Source organism: Hippocampus guttulatus, chromosome 2, assembly GCF_054856545.1.
Source record: "Hippocampus guttulatus isolate MCC_2025c chromosome 2, RoL_Hgut_1.0, whole genome shotgun sequence".
NCBI lineage: Eukaryota > Metazoa > Chordata > Actinopteri > Syngnathiformes > Syngnathidae > Hippocampus > Hippocampus guttulatus.
This window is the reverse complement of record NC_141262.1, coordinates 17,164,313-17,189,770: the sequence shown is the minus strand read 5'-3', so window position 1 is coordinate 17,189,770 and position 25,458 is coordinate 17,164,313. Positions and strand designations below refer to the sequence as shown.

The following is a 25,458-nucleotide window of genomic DNA, read 5'->3' as shown; positions in this document are numbered from 1 at the left end:
CCACCTGCTCCAGCCCATCCCTGCACCTCCAATCAGGAAGTGATCATGTTATTCGGGAAAGGTAGTAGGTTGTGGAATTCCTGCTGAACTGTTCCTTTGTCTTCGAGCAGCAACTGAGCATGAATTTGGACAATTGTAGTAAATTGGCCTATATTAACTGGATTTTGGGGAAGACCAGGGAGGCCAATTCATTGCAGGTTGCGCAGGGTCTACATGTATTTCATCAGCAAGTGCCCACTCCGACCAAAAGACTCCCTGTGCCAGGAGCCAGTCTCCGGACTCGCCCCGACCAGCAAGTGTCATTGATGGAAGACCCCTAGGGAATGTAACTTACCAGACTGTTTCCCTTTGCCTCCCCCATTCCTGTTCCAGTGGCACATGTCCTGTGGCTGCCATCAGTCCCTGTTCCAGCAGCGCACGTCCTTTTGCCACCACCCAACTCGGCTTTGGTGGTGCAAGCCCTCCGACCACTACATGATCCAACTTCCACCGGAGCAAGCCCAGCGCATAACTCACAGCTGCCACCAGTCCCTGTTCCTGCGATACATGTCACACGGCCACCACATGGCTCTGTTTCGGCGACGCAAGCCCTGGCAGTTGCACAATCCTGCTCCAGCGGCACACATCTATCAGCCGTGATCCTCCCCAGCACCGGTGGCACAAACCCTGCAGCTGCCCTTCCCTCAAGTATGGCCTCCCGAATGATGATTTAAAGACCCGTGCGCTCGCCCTTCAGGCTGCCCGCCGGACTCTCCTTGCTATTTCCTCTTTCACCTTTCGCCCCTTCCGCCCTTCGACCACATGGCTCCAAGAAACGTTTCTGGGTCTCAAGGTCCCTCACCCTTGAGTTTTCTTTTCTCTGGGAGTTTTCGCACAAGCCGAGTAGGTCACCAGGTAGTGCCCCTTGAATGGGAGGTACTGTTCTGACTGGTTGTGACTGGATTTTTGGTTGGGTCTATCATGTTGTCAGTAGCTATGGTCATTTGTTTTGTCATTTTGTTTTTTTTTGATCACATAGGATTGGGTGTAGCCCGATGTCTCTCGGTATTTAAGCCCGGTATGCGTCAAGCTTTCTTTGATGCCTTCTGCATCCAGCCCTGCTCTCTGTTTTCACTTTGCATTTTGTACCACTTCCGTATCCTGTCTGCTCATGGGTCTAAATTCTGCTCCTCACATGACAATCTGAAGTCATACATTTTCCTTACTGTACTACTTCACTGCATCATGTAGCATATATATTTATGGCAGTCCATTGAAACCCATTTACTTTTCAGGTCAGTCCTCGCTTGCAGTTCCGCTTTTAAAAAAAACATACTCCGAAGCTTTCACTCAGTACTCTAACTTTTTACTTGAAGCGTTAAATCATCACATATGTAATTCTATAATTGCATATCTTCCATCAGAAGCATCTGGTGCTCAACAAACCTTTGCACTTACCCTGCCTGGATCACTGTTTGGGGTGGTTTGCGGGTTGGGAAGATCGTGGCACAGATGTACTGTAGATTATGTGTGATTAATGATATCTGGAAGACAGTCGATTATTCCTCCCTGTATTTATGATGTTGGCGGAAGAGCCTTTTTCTCCTGTGGTGATTATAGCTGGAGGGCCCTACAGGTTGATTACACCTATGTTTATGTGCATTGTGCATATTCTTTAGGACACATCGGTGAGATGGATGTGCCTTGTGTGTTATAAAGAAGCAGTATAATGAGATTCCCAATTTTCTCTCTTTGAATGATATTTTGCATTAAAAATGTAAATTAAAAAGTCCATCCTCACTACACATGGACTACGCTCTCCTCATCACCGTATCCACAATTTTCTGCATGACTCGCTTGTGAAAGTGGTATGGGAGCATGTTGCTCTGTGTGTATGAGCATTTGCCAGTGTGTCCATTTGTCCATCTCACTATGCCTGCACTGTAACTGATTGTGATCGCATTACCATCGGATTTTCTTTCAGGGTGGACAGCAGGGCCTAGACAGCAAAATGGGATCAGCGGAGGAAACTCATCTCCCGTTCCCAGACACCTTACATTCCAGTCTCTCGCTCACTCACACACGCGCACACACACGCACACACGCACACACACACACACACACACACACACACACTCACACTCAAACAAAGTGAATGTATCCTGCATCACTCAGCATTCGTCATTAGGTGTGAGAGATGGACAAAGACAGAGCAAGTGGAACCTGAAAAGTAGGTTGTATCACAGAACCAGAGCGAATCTAACTCATTCCAGCAGAATCCATGGTGAGAACTGTGAATTGATCAAATGTTTGCTGGAAGAGTTAAGACCATGGGATGAGATGAAAGTAAGATTAGCATGGATACAAGCTCAAACCATGTTCTTTGGAAGAGGCTCATAAATAGAGAGATTGTTTACTATTCGTTGTGACCAGGTGCTCTATTTTCACCAGATCCCCCAGGTAGGGAAGAGCCCCACCATTGAGGGTGCTGTCGGTGACTGTTAAAATGTTGTACTGAATCCTAAAACAAAAAACCATGCAAGGACAACAGAATGGAAATGATGTGGCTGAACCTAGGCACAAAAAAACCCCCAGCAACTGCAGTCTTATTAAATTGGAGATTGTCAAATCAAGCTTTGTTGAGACAGATGAAGAGACAATTGCAATATTCAAAATTATCTGGTTCAGAATGAGTTGGACCCAAGTTGGGGGAAAAAAATGACAATTTGGTTTCAACTCTTCACCAAAAGCATGGCCCAATTGAATATGACCCCAGCGTTACTTATGATGAGGTGCACATTTTTAGAAAGTGACTCTAAGTAGAATATAATTTTTGGAGCCGAGCCGTCCGTAGCAACAATGAATCCCTGAATTTCACCGAATTCAACTGAAGTGAGGTTTGAGCCATCCAGCCCTTGATTGCAGCCAAGAAATCATGCAGTGCATGTACAAAGTGTTTTATTTGTTCGAAGCCGGTTACAAGAAGAAAAAAAAAGATAGAGGTCATTTGCATACGAAGCGGTATGAGATTTGTTGAGATTAGACGATGTCTTTGAGAGGGACCATGAAGAGTGTAAAATGGATCGGCCATAAAACTGACCGTTAGGGACACTGCAGGTCAGGGGAAGAAACTGACTGATAGGGCCAACCAACCACCGAAAAATACCTTTTTGATAGAAGCATTCTAACAGTCGAATACACTTCACTAGTCGCCACATCAATACAGGCTAAAATAACTTTTCTCCTGTGGACCCATATGCCCTCATCACACCTGAGTTCTGTTTGAGTTAACTTTATAACACGATCAGTCAAAATGTGTGTGTGTGTGTGTGTGTGTGTGTGTGCGTGTGTGTGTGTGTGTGTGTGCATGCGTGTGCGTGCGCGTGTGTGTGTGTGTGTGCGCGCGCGCGTGCGCACATGCATGCAATAGCGTTTGGGAGATGAGCCAGTCATTTCAAAAGAATTGTGTCCTGTACACACCTGTTAGGTTGCTTTAACACTGACAATATTTTTGATCCTCCTGCTTTCCTACTCCATCGTTCCACATTTAACCACACCTTAAATTCTGCATGCACATGTGGGTGGTGGCATTTCTTGTGTTCTACCACAGATAGCATCTTTTCTGTCTTTGAACCTTTTGTTCTTGCCTCAAACCATCATTATCCCTTTGTTGGGGGGGAACTGCCTCACAAAGCCAGGAGAATTGCTCCTAATTCATCTCCTCTTTCCATCCATCCATGTTTTCATCTCATTCTTTATTCAGCTGTTTCCCCCTCTCCATCTGGTGCTTCTCTAACTTTTTTGTTCTCATTTGTGTCATCATTCACTTCTTTTCATTCTCCCCCTCTTGCTCATCTTCCTGCCCTCTCTTTGTGACTGTCATAGCTGCACACGACACACTCATTTGCGCTGTAGTCTATAGCTAGGAGCCCTCTCGCTGAGATAGATGCCTGCCTATGAAGGATATTTGTTTCCTTTACTGTCACACCGCAATAATCAGCCGCTCTAACGTAATCAACACATTGCCCTTGCAGTAAATACAGCTGAGCAAGTGGATCAGCTCATATTTGTATGGGCATGTGAGCTTGGATTGGTAAATGTGAAGGCTGTAGGGCTCAATGTCATTGTGCCTGTATTTGCGTGTGTCCTGCGTGTACCTGCAAGCAATCTTCTTTTTTTTTATTTTGATGGTGGGGGTTGTGGGGTTATAAATGGTGGCACATGTGAATGTGTACTCAAATACACGGGTTTGTCATGTGACAGACGGAGAGATGATTCTTGTTGAAAAATCAAAAATTTTTTAACGGATTACTGTTAATTAGCCAACTTTCAGTTCCCAATGCTGTAATTGGGCCCATTTCTCTCTGGTTCCTCCAGCTGGCATCACCCATCCGCTGTGGAGAAAGAAGAGGAGGAGGAGCATGCAAGTCAGGCAATGAGGGAGGCGGGGGTACATTACATGTCTGTAGGGCTCTGTGGAGTGCTCGTGAACGTACCCCATGGGGCTAAAAACCACTTGAGCTTGGGAGGGAGACAAAGAAGTATTAACACAAAGATAATGACGAAAGGAAGGCTGATGGGAATAAAAATGCAAAAGAATGTGCAAAGATGTGGGCGGGGAGGATGTGCAGAAAATGACAGAAAAAGTGACAGAAATGTTGAAGGATGAGAGGGCAGCTGTTGAAATCCTAAAATGAACATACCACAGAGCAGCCATTTTATTAAGCACAAGAAGACTATCTTCAAAGTTCATCTCGTCCACAACTTTGTCGCAAGAGCTTCTTGCGCTTTCCCAGTGTTTTCTTCGTCCCTGCATCAGACCGATAAACCAAAGAAATGCCTCGGATGATGTTTAAAGAAAACAAGAGTGCGGAGGCTGGCTGAGAATATAGCGGCATATAAAAAACAATGAGGGGTGGCAGAATGGGTGGGAGGCGCTGAGACGCAGAGAAAGAGTGATGAAAGAGGGAAACGGGCCCTCTCTAGGTACTGCAGCATGATGATCAGTAGATTCTAATGAAGGTGCAGATGTCCCACTGGAGTTCTGACACCCCCGGGAATGGCAATTAATGTGCTGAAGATGGATACAGCCACACAGACTGGGTGGGACACACATTCAGGAATTCCATTTAGAGAACATGTACAATAGTCCCGCTTGCCATGGTTGGATTAAAGAAAGTGCAAGTAATATGGCACATTCTGCCTTACTGCACATACCATTAGAGCGTTTAATGTAAATGGCTGCTAGAGAGTCGTATTATAGCCCATTATTCATTATGGGCAACAGACAGAACAGCAGAGAGTTCAAGTGATTGCTTCCATTGTGCATGTAACCAGCAACACGCTTCTAATTTTTTCCCTTGGCTTCACAACACAATGAAATCTGGCTCGCTTGGCTTTGTTGGTATATAGTTTATCCATGCACCCTTTGTGCCTGTGTGTATCTGCAACGTAGTTGTCACACTGGCCCTGTGTTCGTGATGCTATTGATATTTTTTATTCCAGATGATGCATTGACGGGAGAGATTTGGGATGTAAAAGAAACTTGGCTGTAAGAGCCTGTGGCCATAGCAGCATCTTTGGCACACATTTGAACTTATTTTCCTGTATTTTCCACACTATAAGGCCCTAAGGCGTACGTTCAATGAATGGCGCGTTTTGGCTGCCGCTGCTCAACCCGTATTGTTTTGTGTTTTTTGTTATTGTAAAGTGTCCTTGGGTGTCTTGAAAGGCGCTTATAAATAAAATCTATTATTATATTATTATTATTTTAAAACAGTTTTCATATAGAGGGTGCAACGCATAATAAGACGCATAGAATAGAAGCTACAATAGTGGCTGTTGTTGCATTATGCGTCCACTAGATGGCGCTATGGTAAAGTGAATACAATACAATACAGCTTTATTTCTACAAAGCTTTCACAACCGCTACAGTTGTAACAAAGCACTTTACAGAACATTTAAAATACTACACCCAAGAAATCAGAATATTGATCCATATTTAAGGTGCGTCGGATTATAAGGCGCACGGTCGGCTTTTGAGAAAATTGAATGCTTTTTAGTGTGCCTTATAGTGCGGAAAGTACGGTAGATTGTTCCTATGTGTGCATGCATGACTGCTCCATCCTCTTATAAGTTGTCCATCACTGCAGTGAAATAAATGTGTCATCCGAAAGGGGACTGAAATATTTAGTTGTGCCTTTCCATAGTCTTTAAAAACACCTTGACCAGAAGTCATACGGTGACGTTCTTCTTGTCTCATTCATCTTTTTATGACATGTTTTTCTTTTCCTTGGATTCGCAGAACTAACTACAAAAGCACTTTGACTCAAGTCGTTTAAGAATGTTCATCAAAGTGGCCATTCATTGCTATTTATTTAAAAAAAAAAACTCCCTTTAAATCAAATTAATCATGCAGACACATGCACATAGTGATAGTGGCATGTCTGGCAGTCAAGGTGCTATCTGTTTTAGTTAAAGAGGAAGTGTCTTAGTTACTTCTAGGTTAATGATCCTCATTAATATGTGCTAATATACCCCAGGTCATGCAGTAATTAAACATCTCATTCAACACTCTCATCTTAAATTGATTGACTTGGATTTTGCCCTACAAAAATCTGTATTTCTTATTTGTCTTCCAGCTATGCAGTATAATTCAAAGGGAGCAAAGGGTGCAGTAGTTTGGAGTGGGACTAATGTCAAATGGTGAACATTTTGACGGTGCTGGCTGTCTCTCCGCTTGAGCCGAATCTTTTTCCTTTTGCTTGACTGGACCTGGTGCAATAGGTTTTCCAGGTCGTGCCTTGGAGAGTTGCATCACATTTGCGAGAGAGTGTTTGTGTAAAAGTGGCACACAAATACACACTCTGGTGTACATGTGGATGCACAACGGCATGTGAAGTCCATCAGCATGGGAACCTATGTATTCCTCTGAGTCCTCTGGTGTCTGCTGATGCAAGCTGAGCTAATTGTAAGGTTGAATGACAATTTCAGCAAAATGAAAACATAAGTTGGTAGGTAGGTAGGTTAAAAACAGATGTCTTTATGAATAGATAGAATGGGTGGTTTTAAGAAAAATTGGTCGATGGAAAGAAAATCGATAGATGCTAAGTAAGCGTGATAGATGTAATAGGGACACTGTAAAAACGCAACTAGTGTCTTTTTTTGGGGGGGGCATTTAATTTTAAACAACTTTAAGATATAAAATATTGACATTTATGTCAACAATGTTAGTTGCTGAGTTATTTTTCCTTATATATTTAAGTGGGGGGCGGGCACAGTGGGCGACTGGTTTGCACCTCACAGTGCAGAGGTGCAGGGTTCAATTCAGGCTACGTCCTTCCTTCGTCGAGTTTGCATGTTCTGCGGGTTTTCTCCAAGTACTCTCATTTCATCCCACAGTCCAAAAACATACATGGCAGGTTAATGGAACATTCGAAATTGTGTGAGTGTGAGCGCGAATGATTGTTTTTCGATGTGTGCCCTGCAATTGGCTGGTCACCAGTACAGGGTGTACCCCACCTACTGCCCGAAGACAGCTGGGATAGGCTCCAACACACCAGCGACCCTTGTCAGGATAAGGGGATTAAAAAAAGACAGATATGTCAACTCTTGTTTATTTGTTGCAAAATGCCAGAAAGCCCATTCCACTCAACAGCAAAACTGAAAATATTTAGTTGAATTGCCCAATTTAAAATTGCATTAACAGTTGTTGTCTTGAAATTTTTAGTTCACGCAACCTTTTTTGATGAGTACAGTATTTTTTCTTTTTATGTACTGTATGTATGTATGGATGGATTTATTTATTTAAATCAAGAAGTTATATCACTAAAGATGATCACAAATGGATGTGTGGATTCATGTACAAATCAAAAAAATAGTTGGATGCACAGATGGTAGAATGTATAGTGATTTACATACTGTAGCTGATGTGTGATAGATTCTCACTCAGGTTTCAGCTTCACACTGTCCATAGTCACCGATCAGATAGGCTCCAGTCCGGGTGACCCCCCGATAGTATAACAGTATAGAAAATGCATGGAAGTATCCATGTTATTAAGTAGGGAAGGCTGGACGGATGGAAAACTGGTGGACAGACAGATGACAAACATCTTTCTGTTTGTTACATCAACAAAAAGATCGACAGATAGACAGTATTTGCTGACATGGCTCTCAGAGGCTTGTCACTCAGTGCTTCCCCATGACAAACATGCAGATTTTCAACTCAGCCATCCATGGCCAGAGCAGCTCTTACCTCAGAGGGCATCCACATGCATAGTAAACTTCACTCACCTCCCATCACACTCACATAGTCACAAACATACAGGGATGGAGGTTGGCATGTTTTGTCAATGTGGAACAAGCAACACATGTTTTGGATACATCGTATGCCATTCTGGTTAAACTGGTAATCTGCATGGAATTAATTTCGGATTCACCGTGGCAGCAGCTCAAATTACACCCCCCAAGTAATGAAGAGCTCAAGGTACAGGATTTGTCTGAAAAAAAAAAGCATAACATTTGCAATACGATGACATTCCAGAAAATCCAATCCTCTAAATCCACAGTGAAACAAACTGGGAAATAAATTGGGAGTGTAATATAATAAAATGGTGATAATGAAGGCCTGTGGAAGTAATCTGGAAAGCAATTAAACTGAGTAAACCAATTAAAAGTTAGTCAAAAGTCAAATCTGTAACACAATTTCAGTTTTATGGTGTTTGTTTAGATCGATGAAGAGTCAATTCAGGCTAATTTGCTTTTGAATATCTACACATTAGCTAGGAATGTGATTAAAAATTGCAATTATTGCATTATTATATGAGCGGATGTTATCAATTTGAAGAGCCTCCATTAATTCGGTAATGACTGTATTTAAATGTGCACTTCATCATTTTGAGCCATCCGGTTTGGAAGAGCAGGTGGATCCCAGAGAAGATCTTGAATCTTGAAAAGGGAGCTCTGTGTCCCAGACAAACACACGCACGGGTGTCTCTAGATAATAAATGACACAGACCACAAGGCAGAAGCACATCTGGAATACAAAAGTCTGAGTCATTTTGTCCAAGCGACTCACTTCAAGAGACACAGTTCGGGTGAAAGCTAGTTCGACTAAATATATTTGACGATGTTTTTTTTCCCCGTGTCTCTTATGAGTCTGTCGTTCCTAAAAATAGACGGAACATCAAAGAGCTGCTGACTTTTTTTTCTTTTCTTTTTTTTCCCCGGCTGCAGAACAATCTTCATCCTCAGGCTCCAAAATACAGCTTGCACATGCTGATCACAGTGCCTCCATTTTTGGGTGCATTCTTATTAATTGTCGGTGAAAATATTGCTGACTGTGCCACACATACCAACTTCACATTATGTCGCGTGTAATCTTCACTGAAATGGAATTCATTCCGGATTTTGTAGCAACATACAATTCTTATTTTACCTGCTCTAGGACGCAATGTCCCTCGTCTGTGTTGAGGCAAACAAAGAATCTTAGTGCTCCCTCCTTCATTTTCTCAGTCTTTCTTTCATGCTTTTTTATGTCTTTCCGGATTGGTCCTTATGATTTTCCGCTGTCTTGAAACCATTTGTTAGAAAAACTCCATTGTTATAGTGACCATAATATTTTCATTTGCCAATAATTTGATCGGATCGGCTTGTGTTGATATCCAGAAAATCATATTTGGTATTTGTTTCCCCCAGATAATAAAAACTGGGGGCAGTATGTATGCGGTGTTTCAGCCCCAAACTTGTGTTTATGTTTCCCTATTAATTTGTGAGACTTATTTTGTATGCATTTGATTTTTAATGGCATCCTGTTCCTGGCTGAATAGACAGAATGGCTGATTGCTGGTAATAAAAACTCTGCTACCGGCATTAGCCTGTGCCTTAATAAAGATGCGCTTGCAATCCTATATCTGGGCACTGGATTTCTGAGTCTCTTAGGAATTGTAAAAGCCAGGGTTTTTTTGTATCTTTTTTTTTTTTTAATCTGCCCAAGAGAAGCGTTGTTTTTCTCACATGGTCCTTTAGGAGGCTTCATTTTCTTTTTAATGATGTTGGTAATAATAGTATGTAATATATGTTTTTGTTACTTTGTAACTACGTGAAAAGGGCAATTGAACACACACACCACACACACACACACACGCGCGATATAAAAACGAAAAAAAAAAAACTAAATTGGCATGCACATAACTACCACCACTAAAATCATCACTTTGAAGGGGCACCATTTGCTGCCATCACGGCTGCAAATCATTTTGGATCAGGGTCTGTAAGCTTGTCGCATCTTGCCACCGTGATTTTCGCACATTCATGATGACCCCAAAATGCACCCACTGTGAGTTGAACTCGGAAGCTTTTCTAATGGTAACTTATGGTTACCAATGGTCTGTCTTCCTCTCTGATTCATTCCCTCCTTTTTCTGTTCCGTGGGCAAGCACTCTCGAGGCAGGTTAGTTGTGGAATCAAATATTATTTGAATAATGATGGATTTGATGGTATTCCTGCGAATCATCAAAGATTTGTTTATATTGTTGTTATTTTAACCCAACTTTGGCTTACCTATAAATGTGTTCCTTTAATTGTTTGCGGAATTCTTTGGCCTTCATGTTTGTGCTCAGTTTGCGGTGCCTCTTGTTTTGTTGGTGCAGCCTCTGGGGCCTTGCAGTAGAGGTGTGTGTATACCGATAATTGAATACTTAGACTGCGCACAAGTGCAATATATTTTATTAGTTGTGACTTTTGAATGTAACTGGTTGCATCAGATCTTTTTAACAGCATCATAACAAAGCAAAGGGACGTGAATACCTATGGGTGGTCCTCAGAAAGTATGGTCCAACATGTTGTCAAACAGTGACCCACTTCAGTATTTTCTTCCCTTTGCAATCAGCAGATTTTTACAGTTTATAATATTGTACACCTGCTGCATACTGACTCACATTTGTGCTGTTGTTTGTGTGTGAATGTAGTTTAAGTGTAGGCTTCCCCTTCCTGACATGCCAACACACCAATGTAATTCAGAGCCCTTTATATATATACCGTATATTTGTGTGTGTGCACCAGAGGCCAGGAAGCTACACACACACACACTGTTAAATCATGTGTGGTTGTTTTTATCTTAATAAAGGTCAAAAAGTTGTAATTTACCTCTTGTAGTGCATGAGTAACTTGTGTATGCCCATTCAGGGTCCATTATCTGCCACGAACAATGGTACCAACAGTGCACATTTTGTACACAAATAGGTTGTTCTAAAGTAGGCAAAAAATTAGATTGTTTAGCTTGCAGTACCACCCTTTGCTGCATTGCTAGATTCAGCAGCATCAAAAAAGAATGTATTGCTGTAACCTTTTTGATTCTGCAACCTCCGACAGATACAGACTAACACGTGTTCCCGTCAAAATCAAAATGTAAGACGGCATTCCTAAACCTGCAGGCGTGTTCGCCAGGGTGCTATGTGCTGCCTTCATAATTGCACAACAACTCCACAAACATTGCACAGAAATTCCATTGCACAGATGACTTAAAGCACCATTTCAAAATGATGGTTTGTTACATTATTTACAACACATTTGTTATGACATTTAAATTCTCAAGGCATCTGTTTTCGACTCATTTAGAGTGCCTCACCTTGTATACAGAACAGGCTCGAGTGACTGATCCATGCAGTGTCATTTTTTTAGGACTAACAACTGTATTTAAAAAGAACATTTTTATTTTCCATGTGGTAATGATCAATTTCCTAAACCCTTGTGATCATATGCCTGCCTGTTTTTTTTTTAATTTTTATTGCATGTAGTTGGAGGCATATTGAACTCAGTGACGTCGCTGTACATACGAAGTGGCAGCGCTCGCACACGCATACACACACATATATTGATGATTATCTCTTGCAAATCCTTTGAGTCTGTAAAGAGCATGTTTAGAAGTAAAGGAAGGCTGAGAGAATTTTTCTCTGCGCCTGGTTGTGTTCAGGTTTGCCTGTGTACGACATGCACACGCATGTGCACTTACAGGGGAAGGCGAATCTTCTTTCACCCATGCCTGTGGCTGCATTTTTATGGAAAGAGGAGGCAATTTATTTTGACTGCATCCAAAAAGGGTCCAAAGCAATAATCCATAACAATTCCATAAATCTACAGCAGCAGAAACAACATATCTGTAATTTATATGGTAATGCATCCTTCAGGGTTGCCCCAAGTTAGGGAGGGGACATCTGACAGTGGACAGTGTGAATGTGTTGTAGCATCCTAATATGTAGCCTTGAAAACACACAAGCACTCGCTATTCTCAGTTCCAAGAATGCATTTTTCAATTAGCAGATGCAGAGAGGTGCCGTGTTGTGTTTGTGCAGATAGGTTAAAAGGTTGAGTGTTTTGATTATTTTTCTTATCTTGTGACTTTGCTCTTCTCCTCTCAAGATAAAAGCACTGCCACTTGAACAGAACATCACAAGTAGATTTAACGTGCCTTTAATTACTCTGATTGTAGAATGCTCATGGACACCTTATGTTTAGTTATCATTTATCTGCGGTCTTGTGATAGTTGATATTAGAAGTATTGTTTACACTGAATGGAAAAAAAACCCTAAAAAGTCGTCCGATAAAATCGTTCAGCTTAATTACAAACCAAATGACTCAGGATTTTCTGGATGTCTCCAAATTATATTTTCAGATAATAATTATGATCAATCATTATTCCCTTTTAATCTAAAGCATCCTTATATCTGCACCAGGTGTTGAGGTGCTGTGCTGTTTCAATAAAGAACCAACAAAAGCATAATTTGCAGCAAATTGAACACTGAACAAAATAAACTCTATTGTGGAAACAAACAAATGATTTCTCTCTTCGTTTCATTCACATTTCACTTCAAATAACATCTGAATGACACATGCGTTTTTGAAAGGGAAAACAATACAATCAGAGCAAAGACATCAACACCATTGAAGTTGAAATGTGGGAGAGTGTGTGTGGAGTGGCTTGAAAGCCAATTAGCCAGCTAACAGATGTTGGCAGTCGGCGAACAATGGAAGAGGAACAGTTCAGATTACACCGTGGCTGATTTGTGTTAAACTACCGTATTTTCCACACTGTAAAGTGCTTCGAAGTATAAGGCGCACCTTCTATGAATGGCCTATTTAAATTATTTTCACATATAGGGCGCACTGCATTGTCAGGCACACAGAATAAAAGCTACAACAGTGGCTGTGGTTGCATTTTACATCCACTAGATGGAGCGACGCAAAAAGTAATACAACGCAATATAGCTTTATTTAGATAGAGCCTTGACAACGGCTGCAGCTGTAACAAAGCACATCTGTCATTTAAAATACTATGTCCACAAAGTCAGAATATTGATCTACATATAAAGTGCATGAATGCTTTTATTTTATTTTATTGTGCGGAAAATATGGTGTCCTTAGTAGCACATTGTTGTAATAAATAAATAAATAGATAAATAAATAAAAAATATTAACTCATATGGCTAATGTTTAATGTGATGAAATGCAGTTTTACGTGACTTTACTGGCATTTTTTTTCCGGTTCAAATGTTGGTCATGATTTATAGTAAATAGTAAAAATCAGAAATGAAGATGGACAGACCACATGGAATTGGCATAAAGTGACTGATTTTGTGGCCCAGTGCTTCCTTAGTTCTGATGTTCGGGGTTTGAATAGGGGTCTAATGTTCCTGTGTCGACTTTGCAACAACCCCAGACAAAGCTCCTTTAAGGAGCTTATATATATATATATATATATATATATATATATATTATTTGCAAAAAATATATATATATACCTGTGTATATATATATATATATATATATATATATATATATATATATATATATATATATATATATATATATATATATACACACACACACACACACACACACCTCAGCAAACACCCAAATACTAATACATGACACACCAACCAGCACATGAGGAGGTTCGATGGGGAGCATTGGGGTGGGGGGGGGGGGGGGCATTACAGCTCAGATGCAGTGACCAGATTGACAGGTGCAATCAAAATGTAATTGGTGAACCGCATGAAAATAATTTGACCTGACTAGTGATACATCCCAGGAGCAAATGTTGAAAAATGATGTTCTACATCTATGCAGCATTTTCCCATCCTCCTGCTTCAATTGGAGGCTTTGTAAGAAGCCTATTTGGCTGCAGTTTTTTTTTTAATTTGAAAGACTGGCAGCATACTTTTGGGGTGATGGAGTAATGCAAGCAAGATGAAAAGGGGAGCAAGAGGGGAGCTGCGGGCCAGAGAAGAACCCAGACCGTGTTACACATCAAAGACAGCGCCGGTGATACAATCACCTCTTTAGGCTGCAAAAGCCCAACTTTATTAATTAAAGCGCTGTCTGTTGCACAAGCGCAAGTCTGTGGAATCGCACTCTTATCTCTCTTTCCTCTTTGCTCGTCGTATCCCTCCTTCCCTGCAGTGGAACTGATTACCGAAAGAGGCTGGGGTTGTGACAGCACACATTCAGCATTTGCAAAGCTGACAGGAACCACTTATTGATAGTTGCAATGTGTGACATCCATTTGTTGCGCTCAGTCACACACCAGGTGTGCATCTCGCCACACAATTAGATGTCAAGAAAAGGCATGAATAGAGGAGAAAGCAAGTGATGAAGATGCGATGGAAGAGGCAGATAACGAGTAAAGGGGGCCTGTTGTGTCAGAAGCTGTATAAAGCCTTCAGATGACATCCCATACACACTGCAATCCAACATGTACAGCCGCACCTTATTTCAGCATAGCCCGTTTTCACCCCTACAACATTCACATTTCAAAGTCCCGATTTCTCATTGCGTGGCCCGGTGGTCAAGTGGTTAGCGTGTCGACTTCACAGTGCAGAGGTCGTGGGTTCCATCCCAGCTCCGGCCTTCCTGTGGGAAGTTTGCATGTTTTCCCTGTGCCTGTGTGGATTTTTCCTGGGTACTCCAGTTTCCTCCCACAATCCAAAAATAGGCATGGCAGGCTGATTGAACACTCTAAATTGTACCGAGGTGTGAGCGTGAGCGCAGATGGTTGTTTGTTTCTTTGTGCCCTGCGATTGGCTGGAAACCGGTTCAGGGTGTCCCCCGCCAACTGCCCGAAGAGAGCTGGGATAGGCTCCAGCACACCCTGCAGTCCTTGTGAGGATAAAGCGGATCAGAAAATGGATGGATGAATGGATGGATTTCTCATCATTGATTTTCCATTTGCTGATTTTGCTTAAAACAAACACCTTTACAATGTAAACTTTATTATCACGACCGAATCTTTCCCACAGAATAGTGACAAGGCTTTTGTGACAACAGACCGCGGGAAGATCACTCCTGCCGAAGCCTTGCTTACAAACTAAATGGACAGCACTGGATTCCCCTCCGTTGCTTAGCAACACCACTGATCGACTCAGTAAATGTTTGTACTTCCTGCCGTAGCTCACAGAGGCGTGGCACGGTCCTGGGCACATGGTCTAAAAACATGTCTGGTAAACAGAAGCAAATCTCACTGTCTGTGAAGGCTGAAATTGTCTCTCACTTTCAAAAGGGAGTTTCCCCAGACAAAGCCCAGCCGAGACTACCAAGTGACAGTGGATGTAAAATGCAACCACAGCCACTGTTGTAGCTTCTATTCTGTGTGCCTGCAGTTGTTTGTTTCATGTCTCATAAAATCATTTTTTCTTCCGATGTACGTCCTGTATTTATAATTGACGTGTTTATACTGTATTACCTGTTCATGTTTTTACATCTATAAATGATCATACTGTACTATACATCGTAGTTTGCGGCCATTTTATTGGAAATGGTTACAACGAACTATCGTTATAATGTATGGATGCGTTATGGTACGTTGGAACAAAGTTTGAATGTACTGCATGCATATAGAGGCACATACACTGACTGACAGCTCCCCCTCAGTCTAACATCTGTGCTGACAGCAGCTCTAGTAATGGCTCTCCACATGTGCCAGCATAGGTGTGCCCGGTCCTCTTTTTACCCATCCTCCGATGCACAATTCACTGGACCGTTTCCCATCCTCGTCATTATTTCCCTAATTGAAGCACAAACAGATTGACGACAACGACACAGCACACCAGGAGTGAAATAAGAGCATCGTCGAGAGTCAAATTATGGGATTATTTTTACAGTGTTGCCATCCGGGTGTGTAGACGTGTGGAGTCGAGGCTGGGTGGAAATATGGGGTAGATGAAGAGATGATAAACGGCTCTCGTTAGAGGGGTAATTTGTCTATCCTTTTCTGACGGGGCTCCAGCTGTTGTTCCATCCCTGCACTCTCTCCGCACCTCACCTCAGCCAGATGGGTGGACGGAGCGAGGTGGGTGGCAGGAGGTAAAGGAGGGACAGAAATAGCGACAAGGACAGCGAGGAGAGGCATCACCGCAGAGCGATATTAGAGGCCTGTGTAATGCCACAGCATGGTTGGTGATACAACGTCCTAACCAATGTGCAACTACCGGTTATTTTAATAATCCGTTCATCTGTCAAGTATCTTGTCAATTAATTCATGAATCGGTTAAAATAAACTTGTTTTAAAATGTTTCGCTTTATTCAAAAACATTCTGTGGAGTTTGCATGTTCTCCCTGTGCCTCCGTGGGTTTTCTCCGGGTACTCCGGTTTCCTCTCACATTTCAAAAGCACACATTGTAGCTCTAAATTGTCCCTTGGGTTAGGGTTAGGGTTGCCAGCAAATCCCAGGGCACACATAGTCGAACAACCATCCGTGCTCACACTCTAAATTGTCCCTACAGTTAGGGTTTCGGTCAAACAGTTCAGGGTGTACCCCGCCTACTGCCTGAAGACAGGGATAGGCTCCAGCACGCCCCGCAACACTTATGAGGATAAGAGTATCAGAAAATGGATGGATGGATGATTCACTTACTGTCGCTGATGGTGTACTGGTCCACTCACCGGACTTGTGTGCGGACATTGTGGGATCGCTTCCCACTCATTGACGGTGTGGGTGTGAATTGTTGTTTGTCTCGAGCTGTTCCCTGTGACTGACTAGCAACCAGTTCAAGGTGTAGTCTGTCTTCCGCTCAAAGTCAGCTGGGATGGGCTCCAGCAACTCCCTGCAACCCTGTTCAGGATAAACGGTGTTGAAAATGGATGGATGGAATCATTTACTGGTTTGGTCTGTGAAATGTCAGAAAATATGCAAGAATATAAAAGATGTTTGCAAATTTTGATTCAACACAAAATTAATCAGTCTGCTTTCTTGGAGGACTACAGAAGTCTGATATTTTCTGTTGAGAGGCAGAAAATGTTGAATAAACAAGGTCTCGAAATGAAATGATTCATCCATCTTCAAAATAAGGTTCCATTTATTTGATAATCGACTAGGTCAATTAATCAATTAATCATTGCATTTCTACAGTATACAAAAGTCAAGTAGTATCCCGCCTGGCACTGTACTTAGACAAAAGCTTTGTTTGCTCCTTGGTAGTGCACATAGTTGTCATACTAATCCACACTTTGGATTTTACAATTGCGTGCCGTGGAGGAACGTATGCAGATGGCCAGGGAGGCGGCTAAAAGATGGCAACGATGTGATTGTCAAGAGAACCACGTGAGCTCATTGCCAAGCTTTTGTTCTAATAACACAAACCAATTTTCACTGACCTTTCTCGGAAATGTAGCGGGCAGAAACGCCTGAGTTAAGGATGCCCTGCAGCATAATTGCTAAAGAGATTAAACTTCCCTTAATTGCTTTTGGCCAACTATAGCATTTTTGGGGGGGTAGTTTTGTAATTAAAGTGATTTAAAATATTAATAACCACCCCAGAAAATACATAAGCTTACACAAGTGAGTTCAGGCTCATCTAATTGTGTCCACATGCATTAATAGTATGCAGAAGCAAAGCGGGCTTGGATTTGTGCTGCTGCACACACACACACACACACACACACACACACACACACACACGCATGCACACGCATACACACGCATCAACACTCACTCAGGCAGATGTTTACCACATGTTGTCACCAACTGCCTGATTAGAGGCCTTGTAAAATATGCAAATAGCTATATCCCATCTCAAACATCAATAGAAGGGCGTGATTGATTTTTGGGGGGATCAATTGCTTTTTTACATAAGTAAAGGTCGCCTATTCCCTCTTTCCCTCTTCATTTGTTTTTCCTGCCTTTCTTCATCCATTCATGTTGCCTTCTTCCATTCCGTTCTCTTAGATTTTTGTCGGTCCTCTCTTTTCCCCACTGTTGTTTCAGTCCAATCCTGTGCTCTCCTTTAATGTGGTTGACCTCATGACCCCTGAAAAACCAACGTCCATCTCCCCTCCCCCCTGCCTTGACATCAGTCTGTCACCCCCCCCCCCCCCACCCCACCTATTCCGTCATGTACACCACAGTGTTTGCTTTATTCTTTTTCTTTTTTTTTACTCAGTTTGTCCTGATGAGATTGACCGGAAGCACGCACGTTTGCCTGCCCACACTCGCATGCGCGCGCACACACACACACGCGGTTCTGCAGACACATCGCTATATAGAAGACAAAGCTGGTCGTCTCTCTTGGGTGCAGTTAATGCAGAGCCGAGGATCGATGCCAGCTCTGCTTTCCATGACACGCTGCTCCAAGATGGGGCCGTTTGGGCGATAGGACAGAAGAGAGGCATCGCTCCGGCTCCTCTTCGATCAGATATATCTCTATAAAGCCGTGATGGCACCTGTATTGATTAAATGCACCTCACATTGATGAGACTGTGTCCAACTGCGCTGTTTGATGATACCCTGCGCTATTTCATGGCACAATATTGCACATGGAGGGGGGGGGGGGATCTCCATTTTAAATCAGTCAATGCACTGTAATTGGAAGGTCCATTTTGTAATATCAAACTTTCTATGCGTGATGATAATTACTAGAGGCAGGACTCTACGGCGACTCTGCGGTACCCAAGGGCATGTCATTACCATTGAGCTCCTGCCGCAATAATGATGCACGTCAATGTCTTTGTTTCAAAGAAATACTTATGGGGGAAAATATATTTTGGGATACTGATTTAGTCAAAGGCTAAAAGAGGAAAAAAATCAACTTCATACTCACAATTTAGCAAAAGAAGTGAGGTATAACCTGAAGTGACTGCCAGCCCATCGCAGGGCTCCTGTAGAGAGACAAGGCCGAGACAATCACCCTCACACCCGTGGCCATTTTTATTCATAGAATCCTGCTTCTTTCTTTAAGGTCTACCTTTAGAAAAAGTGAAAGTGACAAACAAAGGTCATTCTTCACTAGAACTTGTCTGTTGTGTCAACAGACAAGTTGATGTGGGGTTTTTTTGTTTTTGAAAGCTGTAAAAAAAAAAAAAACTCATTTGGAGCCAAAGGCTACAATTTTGATTTTAAATTCAAGAGAAAATAAATAATTGTCTTTGTATCACTGCGTCTCTGTGTGACTGTTTAATTAGCGGTGATAATAACCTGAGTTCTTTAGTGGATTAACTGAAGTCGATGGCCTCATTCTAACAATGTTGTTGATTGATTGAGCTACAAATATGGCAGACATAATTACTCTATATTTTGAGCTGACTCTAATTAGAATTTATTAGATTTGTCTTTGTCCTTGATTTGCAAACCTTTGGAGAGTAGAGCAACTTTCTCTCCATCCCTCTTTTGTCTCTCTGGTGTACGGGACAGCCTGATTGTGTCCGCATGTCCCAATGGTTCTGGCTATTTAAAGAGTGGCTGTTCTCGGGTCGTACCCAAGTAGAGAATGAGGCTACAACAGGGTCCAAATGAAACGGAGAAGGCATCATCCCATTCGGTGAGAGGGAAACAGAACGTTCTCTCTTTGGTAAATGAAAGGATAATGGCAGACATCAAGAAGAGCAGGCATCTGTCGTCAAATAAAAGACAAGTTCCAATTTTGCTAAATTGCACAGACAGCACGGGTTGATTTGTCATGCATCCATTTTGCAAGGACGAACAATCTCAAAAGTTCAACGTGTCTCTTGCCTGACATCCAGCGAGGCTGATTGTTTTACATTTACCGGTATTCATACAGATTGTGAGTTTTTGTTTGCTTCTCACCGTGTGAACCATTTTTATTTGTGCTTCCAAAATAGTCCTTGTGAGAACATTTTTCTTTCCCCACACTCAAGCACATTGTGTCGATGATTTGTATAAATATGTGACTCTGCACCAATGTTTGGATGTCAGCAACCCGGAACAGGCCAACTACATCACTGTCAGTCATCACCATCGGTTTTGTCTAACTTTCACCATTCGCCTTTGTCTCCTTCCATCCTCCAGGTCGCCCAATGCCTCCAACCTCTTCCTCTTCCCTGCTCCATCCTTCCCATCCGTCCTCCTCGTCCGCCCCACACCATCCCTCCCCTGGCCCGTCTCCGCCCATCAGGGAGTGTCAGGTTCCCCTTCTGGAGAAAAACTCCACCCATTCTCACCTGGAGCCCCACCCAGATGATTCATACTTGCTCCGGGCCCAGCCGTCCTCCACCGGTAAGAAATCTACCGACTCATCCACACCTTCATTCTTTAAATGTATGAAGACATTCATGCCATCCATCACCGTTTTCGTTTTCGGTCATTACGTGTGTGACATTTGCTGTTCTGTTTTAGATGGTGGATGATCAGTGGCTTTACATTGTCTTTTTAATCATTTACAGACTGATATGGAAAACAGTGACAAATACATTTTCAAAGTTAAACTCTAAAATTGTTGTATCCACTCTGTTAAACCACCTGAGGTCCACAATGGACTGCGATCACTTGAAGCAGTGCTGAAATTGTCCTGAAAGATCTTTTTTGTGATTGTTGTGTATTTTTTGTGAGCAAATTGCTCCAGTTATCAAAACTGCAGCTCCTTCCACAGATGTTCAATAGAATTTCGACCAGGGCTCATTTAAGGCCGCCTCAGAATAGTCCAAAGTTTTGGACCGTGATATATATTTTTTTGCTTTTTAACAGAGGGGCACTAATTGCATAAGTGGTGAAAAACTGGTGGATGTTTCATTTTCATTCATTTTTATACATTTTTGAAAGCCAAAACATTCAGTATTTGATAATGATAAATAATAAATCATACAAGAAAACTTTGACACAGATTTTGGTCAAAGATTCCACCTGCTTCTTTGATGCAACTAGTTTTTTCTGCCATTGAGGAGCTATCATTGTAAAGGTATTTTATGAAAGTATGCAGGTGTATACTGTATACACTCCGCCGTGAATAATTCTGCACAAAATAAACTGTCAGCATGTGATGGATTTAAAAAGCAGGAGACTGTGTGTTACAAAAGAAAAGTAAATTAGTTTCCCCAACATGTGCACTCTCTGTTGTCACTTGAAATTCTCTTGGTGGTAGTTACAGGCCCTGTGTGCTGGTATCAGCACGTTGCGGCTATTTATTTTCCTCATTTGAACACACACAACTGCAATGATGTGCATCAGCATACACATTTGTCTCAACAATTAGTTACTGTGGGCCAACTATATCTATCTTAGTGTGTGTCCCCCACCCCCTCTCTCCACCCTTGTTTCTCCTCTCCTCTGTGCCTCTACACTTGTAATCAGTAGATATATTTAGCAGAGGTCTGATGGGAGGGAAAGGGAAAGTCCTAATGTGATTTTTGGTGGAATACAATCTATTGTTAATGGCGTTAGGCTCTCCTTTGATCCAGTATAAATCTTCATTAGGGAAGGCCCGGGTCCCAGGTTCAAGAAGAACGTGATTAGGAGGCTTTTAAAATGACGTTACATCAGCCTCCTAATTGGTTTACTGTTTGCTGGGGCAACATCAATCATTAGCCCAGTAACCGCGCAGCAAATAAATTCACTCTGCCACCGACACCCTAATGGCAGACTCTGGCAAAGAGGGAAAGTGAGGCTCATAGGCACACTTTCTCAATCTCTTGCTCTTGTTTATATACACCCACACTTTGTGTTCGAGGGGCCTCTTTGAAATCTCGGCTGAGCTTATAATCATAGAGGCAGCAAACAAGGGCGGCAAACCTATGAAGTTTTTTCGTGAAACTTCCTCTGTGAAAGCAAGAAAAGACTGAATTTTAAAAAAGGGAAAAAGTACAAATGGAAAGAAGGTACAGGAGTCAAAGAAACAAGGAATAGGGGCCAATGTAGATGACAAAGGCTATTTCTGAGAGCTGCTCGATACAATAATTCAAAAAGCGGGCTCACGGCATCTACAAATGAGTTTAGAGTGGCAGCCTGGTACTTCCCTGGTATGTTGAAGGACATGTAAATAGTGGCAATTAAATAAAACACCCCACATGTGACTGCATGTCTGTCTGCATGAATGAGGGCCTGTGTGACCATATGCGTGTTGGATGTGGTGGTGTATCGAGAGTGGACGCTGAGAATGAAATGACCCTGACCAGGCCAAGCAGAAAGTGACCACTGTGAGATAATCCTGCAGGAAGCTGCATGCTGTTTATATGCATGCATGTCACTGTGTGTATGCGTGCGCGCGCGTGTGTGTGTGTGTGTGTTTGTGTGTGTGTGTGTGTGTGTGTGTGCGTCCGTGTGTGTGTGTGTGTGTGTGTGTGTGTGTGTGTGTGTGTGTGTGTGTGTGTGTGCGTCCGTGTGTGTGTGTGTGTGTGTGTGTGTTGGCAAAGTAGTCTCCCATTACCAAAGCTAACAGGTGGACAGACATGACTTGTGTTTTCAGTCAGGCATGACAGTCGAATGGGACGGAACACTTTTGCCCTGGATTGGCTGGGAATTGGGTTTGCGACTGTTTATATGGGAATAATATCTGGCGCAGAGCACCTGTCTGGGAACATTTCCCCAGAACACCAGGAGAGTTAAGACGACCAAACGGAGCATAGCAGATCACTCCTGGAAAGAGCTAACGTTAGCGCTGTCTCAAGCCATTCATTATGCATGGGGGGGAAAGCTAAGTTATTTTTAGTCCAAAGTGACGAGCCTTCTGCTGCCAGGGCATTCACCTTAAGTCACTGCTAATGTGATAAATGTTTAATGGCTTTGTTGAAACAAAGCTGCACAAACAAAGGAAAATGAAAGACACGTTTGCTTATTGTGCACGAATGTTCTTTTCTAATAGCGCTTATGTAAGGGTGACATTCGCGTAACAGCATGTGTGTATTTATATGCAAATGTGTGAGTGTGGGTGAAATACACACTTGCATTTGTGCTCATAGCTTGTTTTTGGCTGAACGTGATGACTCTTCTCTAGCAGATTATTGCCTCCTAATTAGACAAAGATGACTAGCCAAGGCAGAGGCGGTGTGTGTGTGTGTGTATGTGTGTGTGTGTGCGCGTGTGTGCGTGTGTGTGAGTGTGTGTGTGTGCATGTTTCAGTTTGTCATTGCGCATGCTTGTATCATTTCATGCACAGACAAACGTCCAAGAACAAACCAATTCAAGTGAGGGTGGACTTTTTTCAAATTTCAGAAAAACTTTTGCCGTTGAAAATAATGGCAAGTGTCAAGCAATTATAAAATGTTGCGTGTTGCGGGCTATCCCAGTTCTCTTCGGGTAGTCGGCGGGCTACAACCTGAACTGGTTGCCAGCCATTTGCCGGGAGACTATGTAATATTTTTGAAATGTATCTGGATTCAGATTGTTATATTTAGTGCAAACAATTGGCGAGATAAAATTGAGTAAAATCATTGTAGTTATGGGTCACGCCTCGAACTGTGACCCGTTCCAAAGCAACAGTTCTTATAAATGAGTTATGAGTACAATATGCTTAAATGTTACTTTGTCCAAAGTGTGAGGTTTTGTGTGAGTGAGATTGTTGCTAAAAGTCCAGACTGTACAAAGCCCCCCCCCCACCCCCTATGACTTTATATATTATAAAGGTATCCTGTGTGCATGTGTGTTTGTATGAGATGTTTCACCTCAATCTCTCCTCCAGCTTGCCTGAGAAGAATGACAAATAGGCAGGGCGAGATTTGCTCAGACAAAGGAGATGAACTAAGAGCACCTGGGATTATGATGTAAGACATGGAGAGCATGGCTATTGTCTTCCTGAAAAATTGCATGAAAAAAATAATTGTGCCTTTTTTCTTTGTAAAAGGAAAGACTGAAGAAGGATGTGACTCATGTGGTAAAGAGATGAAGTGAAGTGAAAAGGACAGCGGATAGGGTTGGCAATGAGGAGAAGGGGGTGGCAGAGCCTTGCAATGATCCCGCTTAACTGCTGAATGGGCATTTCTGATGTACACACACACACACACACACACACACACACACACACGTCCTCCCCAGCAACTTTTCTCTGTTAACCACAGAAAATGTCAATAAACACTTTGCCTATCCAGGGCTGCGAAACAAACTATCTCAGTTGGTTGCTGCTGCCAGATGGCAATCCGCACACACACACTCACGCACACACACTGAAGACGGTTTTCTTTACAGGGGAGGCGGGTTAGCAGCCTAATGTTTCCTCTGCTGAATGAGTCTCCTTTCAATTGAGTGATATAATGAACTTCGAGGGATTAGCCGGATCCTAACCTTGCGCTTTACAGCGACAGGGTTGTGGTGGGACTAAATTGGGTCAGTCAACATAGCAGTCAGAGGGCCTCTGAGCTTTTGTCTGGATTGAAAATCCAACAGAGGTTGTTGAGAAAATATTTCAAAAATGGTTGTTTACCCATGCAGTGAAAACATTGATAAGAGAAGAATAAAAGGAGAGCTAGCTGTTCCCTAATTGCTCTGTTTATCCACCATGTCTTCTTTCAAAATGGCTTCCTGGGAAAGCAACCTATTAGCCTACCTGCAGCTTGTTCTATAGTAATGGACAATTCAAATGAATCAGTCTGCTATCGTTATTTGATCGGACCCATTCACACGTTACTGTGCTTTGTCTCCGCTCTGGTAGATAATCTGTTCTCTTCATTAGTTCTGTAGGAGTGAAGGAAAACAAATGAAAATGATTTTGCATCTGCCTTTTCACTCATATACCAGCTCTCGATAGTTCTATGTAGATATTAGGGGTCCATGAATTTCCTTGAAATTATTCTCCTGCGTGTGTCGAAATTGACATGGACATGCATTTTGCTACCTTCATTAAGTGTCACAAGTGGGATTGGGACTTTAGGGCAAGCTGACCTTGCCACTGGTTGTCATTCATAAAAGTAACATTGCTCTGTTTCATCTTCAAATCTTGATGTGATTTGAATGTTATTCAAACGTAACCCTCTCGTTATGTTAACAAAAATAAAAAATAAAAAGAATGTTCTTGGGTTCATTCGGGCCAGCATGTGTTTATTAATTAGCCCGTGTCAGGAACACCCAAGAAACATTTATTTTTATGTCTCATTATGAGTTCTGCTACTCATCATGATGTATGAATTTTCATTTGCAAAAAAAAATCTTGCAACCAATTGGGTCCGTTTGATCTGCAACAAAACAGGTGGGCTAAAATATTAGCTGTAGCGCTGCCAAACATAATCCCACTCCAGACGAGATGTGCCTCACAATATTCATCCATCTGTCT

At 42.3% G+C, this 25,458-nt stretch overlaps 1 protein-coding gene across 5 annotated transcripts in view; it reads left to right on the top strand.

The window, feature by feature from the left end:
• Positions 1–25,458, top strand: part of LOC147208711 (teneurin-2-like) — a 216,592-nt gene that overhangs the window by 128,350 nt on the left and 62,784 nt on the right. For all 5 annotated transcript variants that reach the window (XM_086099673.1, XM_086099655.1, XM_086099663.1 and 2 more), the window contains one exon: positions 20,274–20,480. In XM_086099673.1, the coding sequence (XP_085955799.1) occupies positions 20,274–20,480 (207 nt within the window). The remainder of the gene's footprint in view (positions 1–20,273; positions 20,481–25,458) is intronic.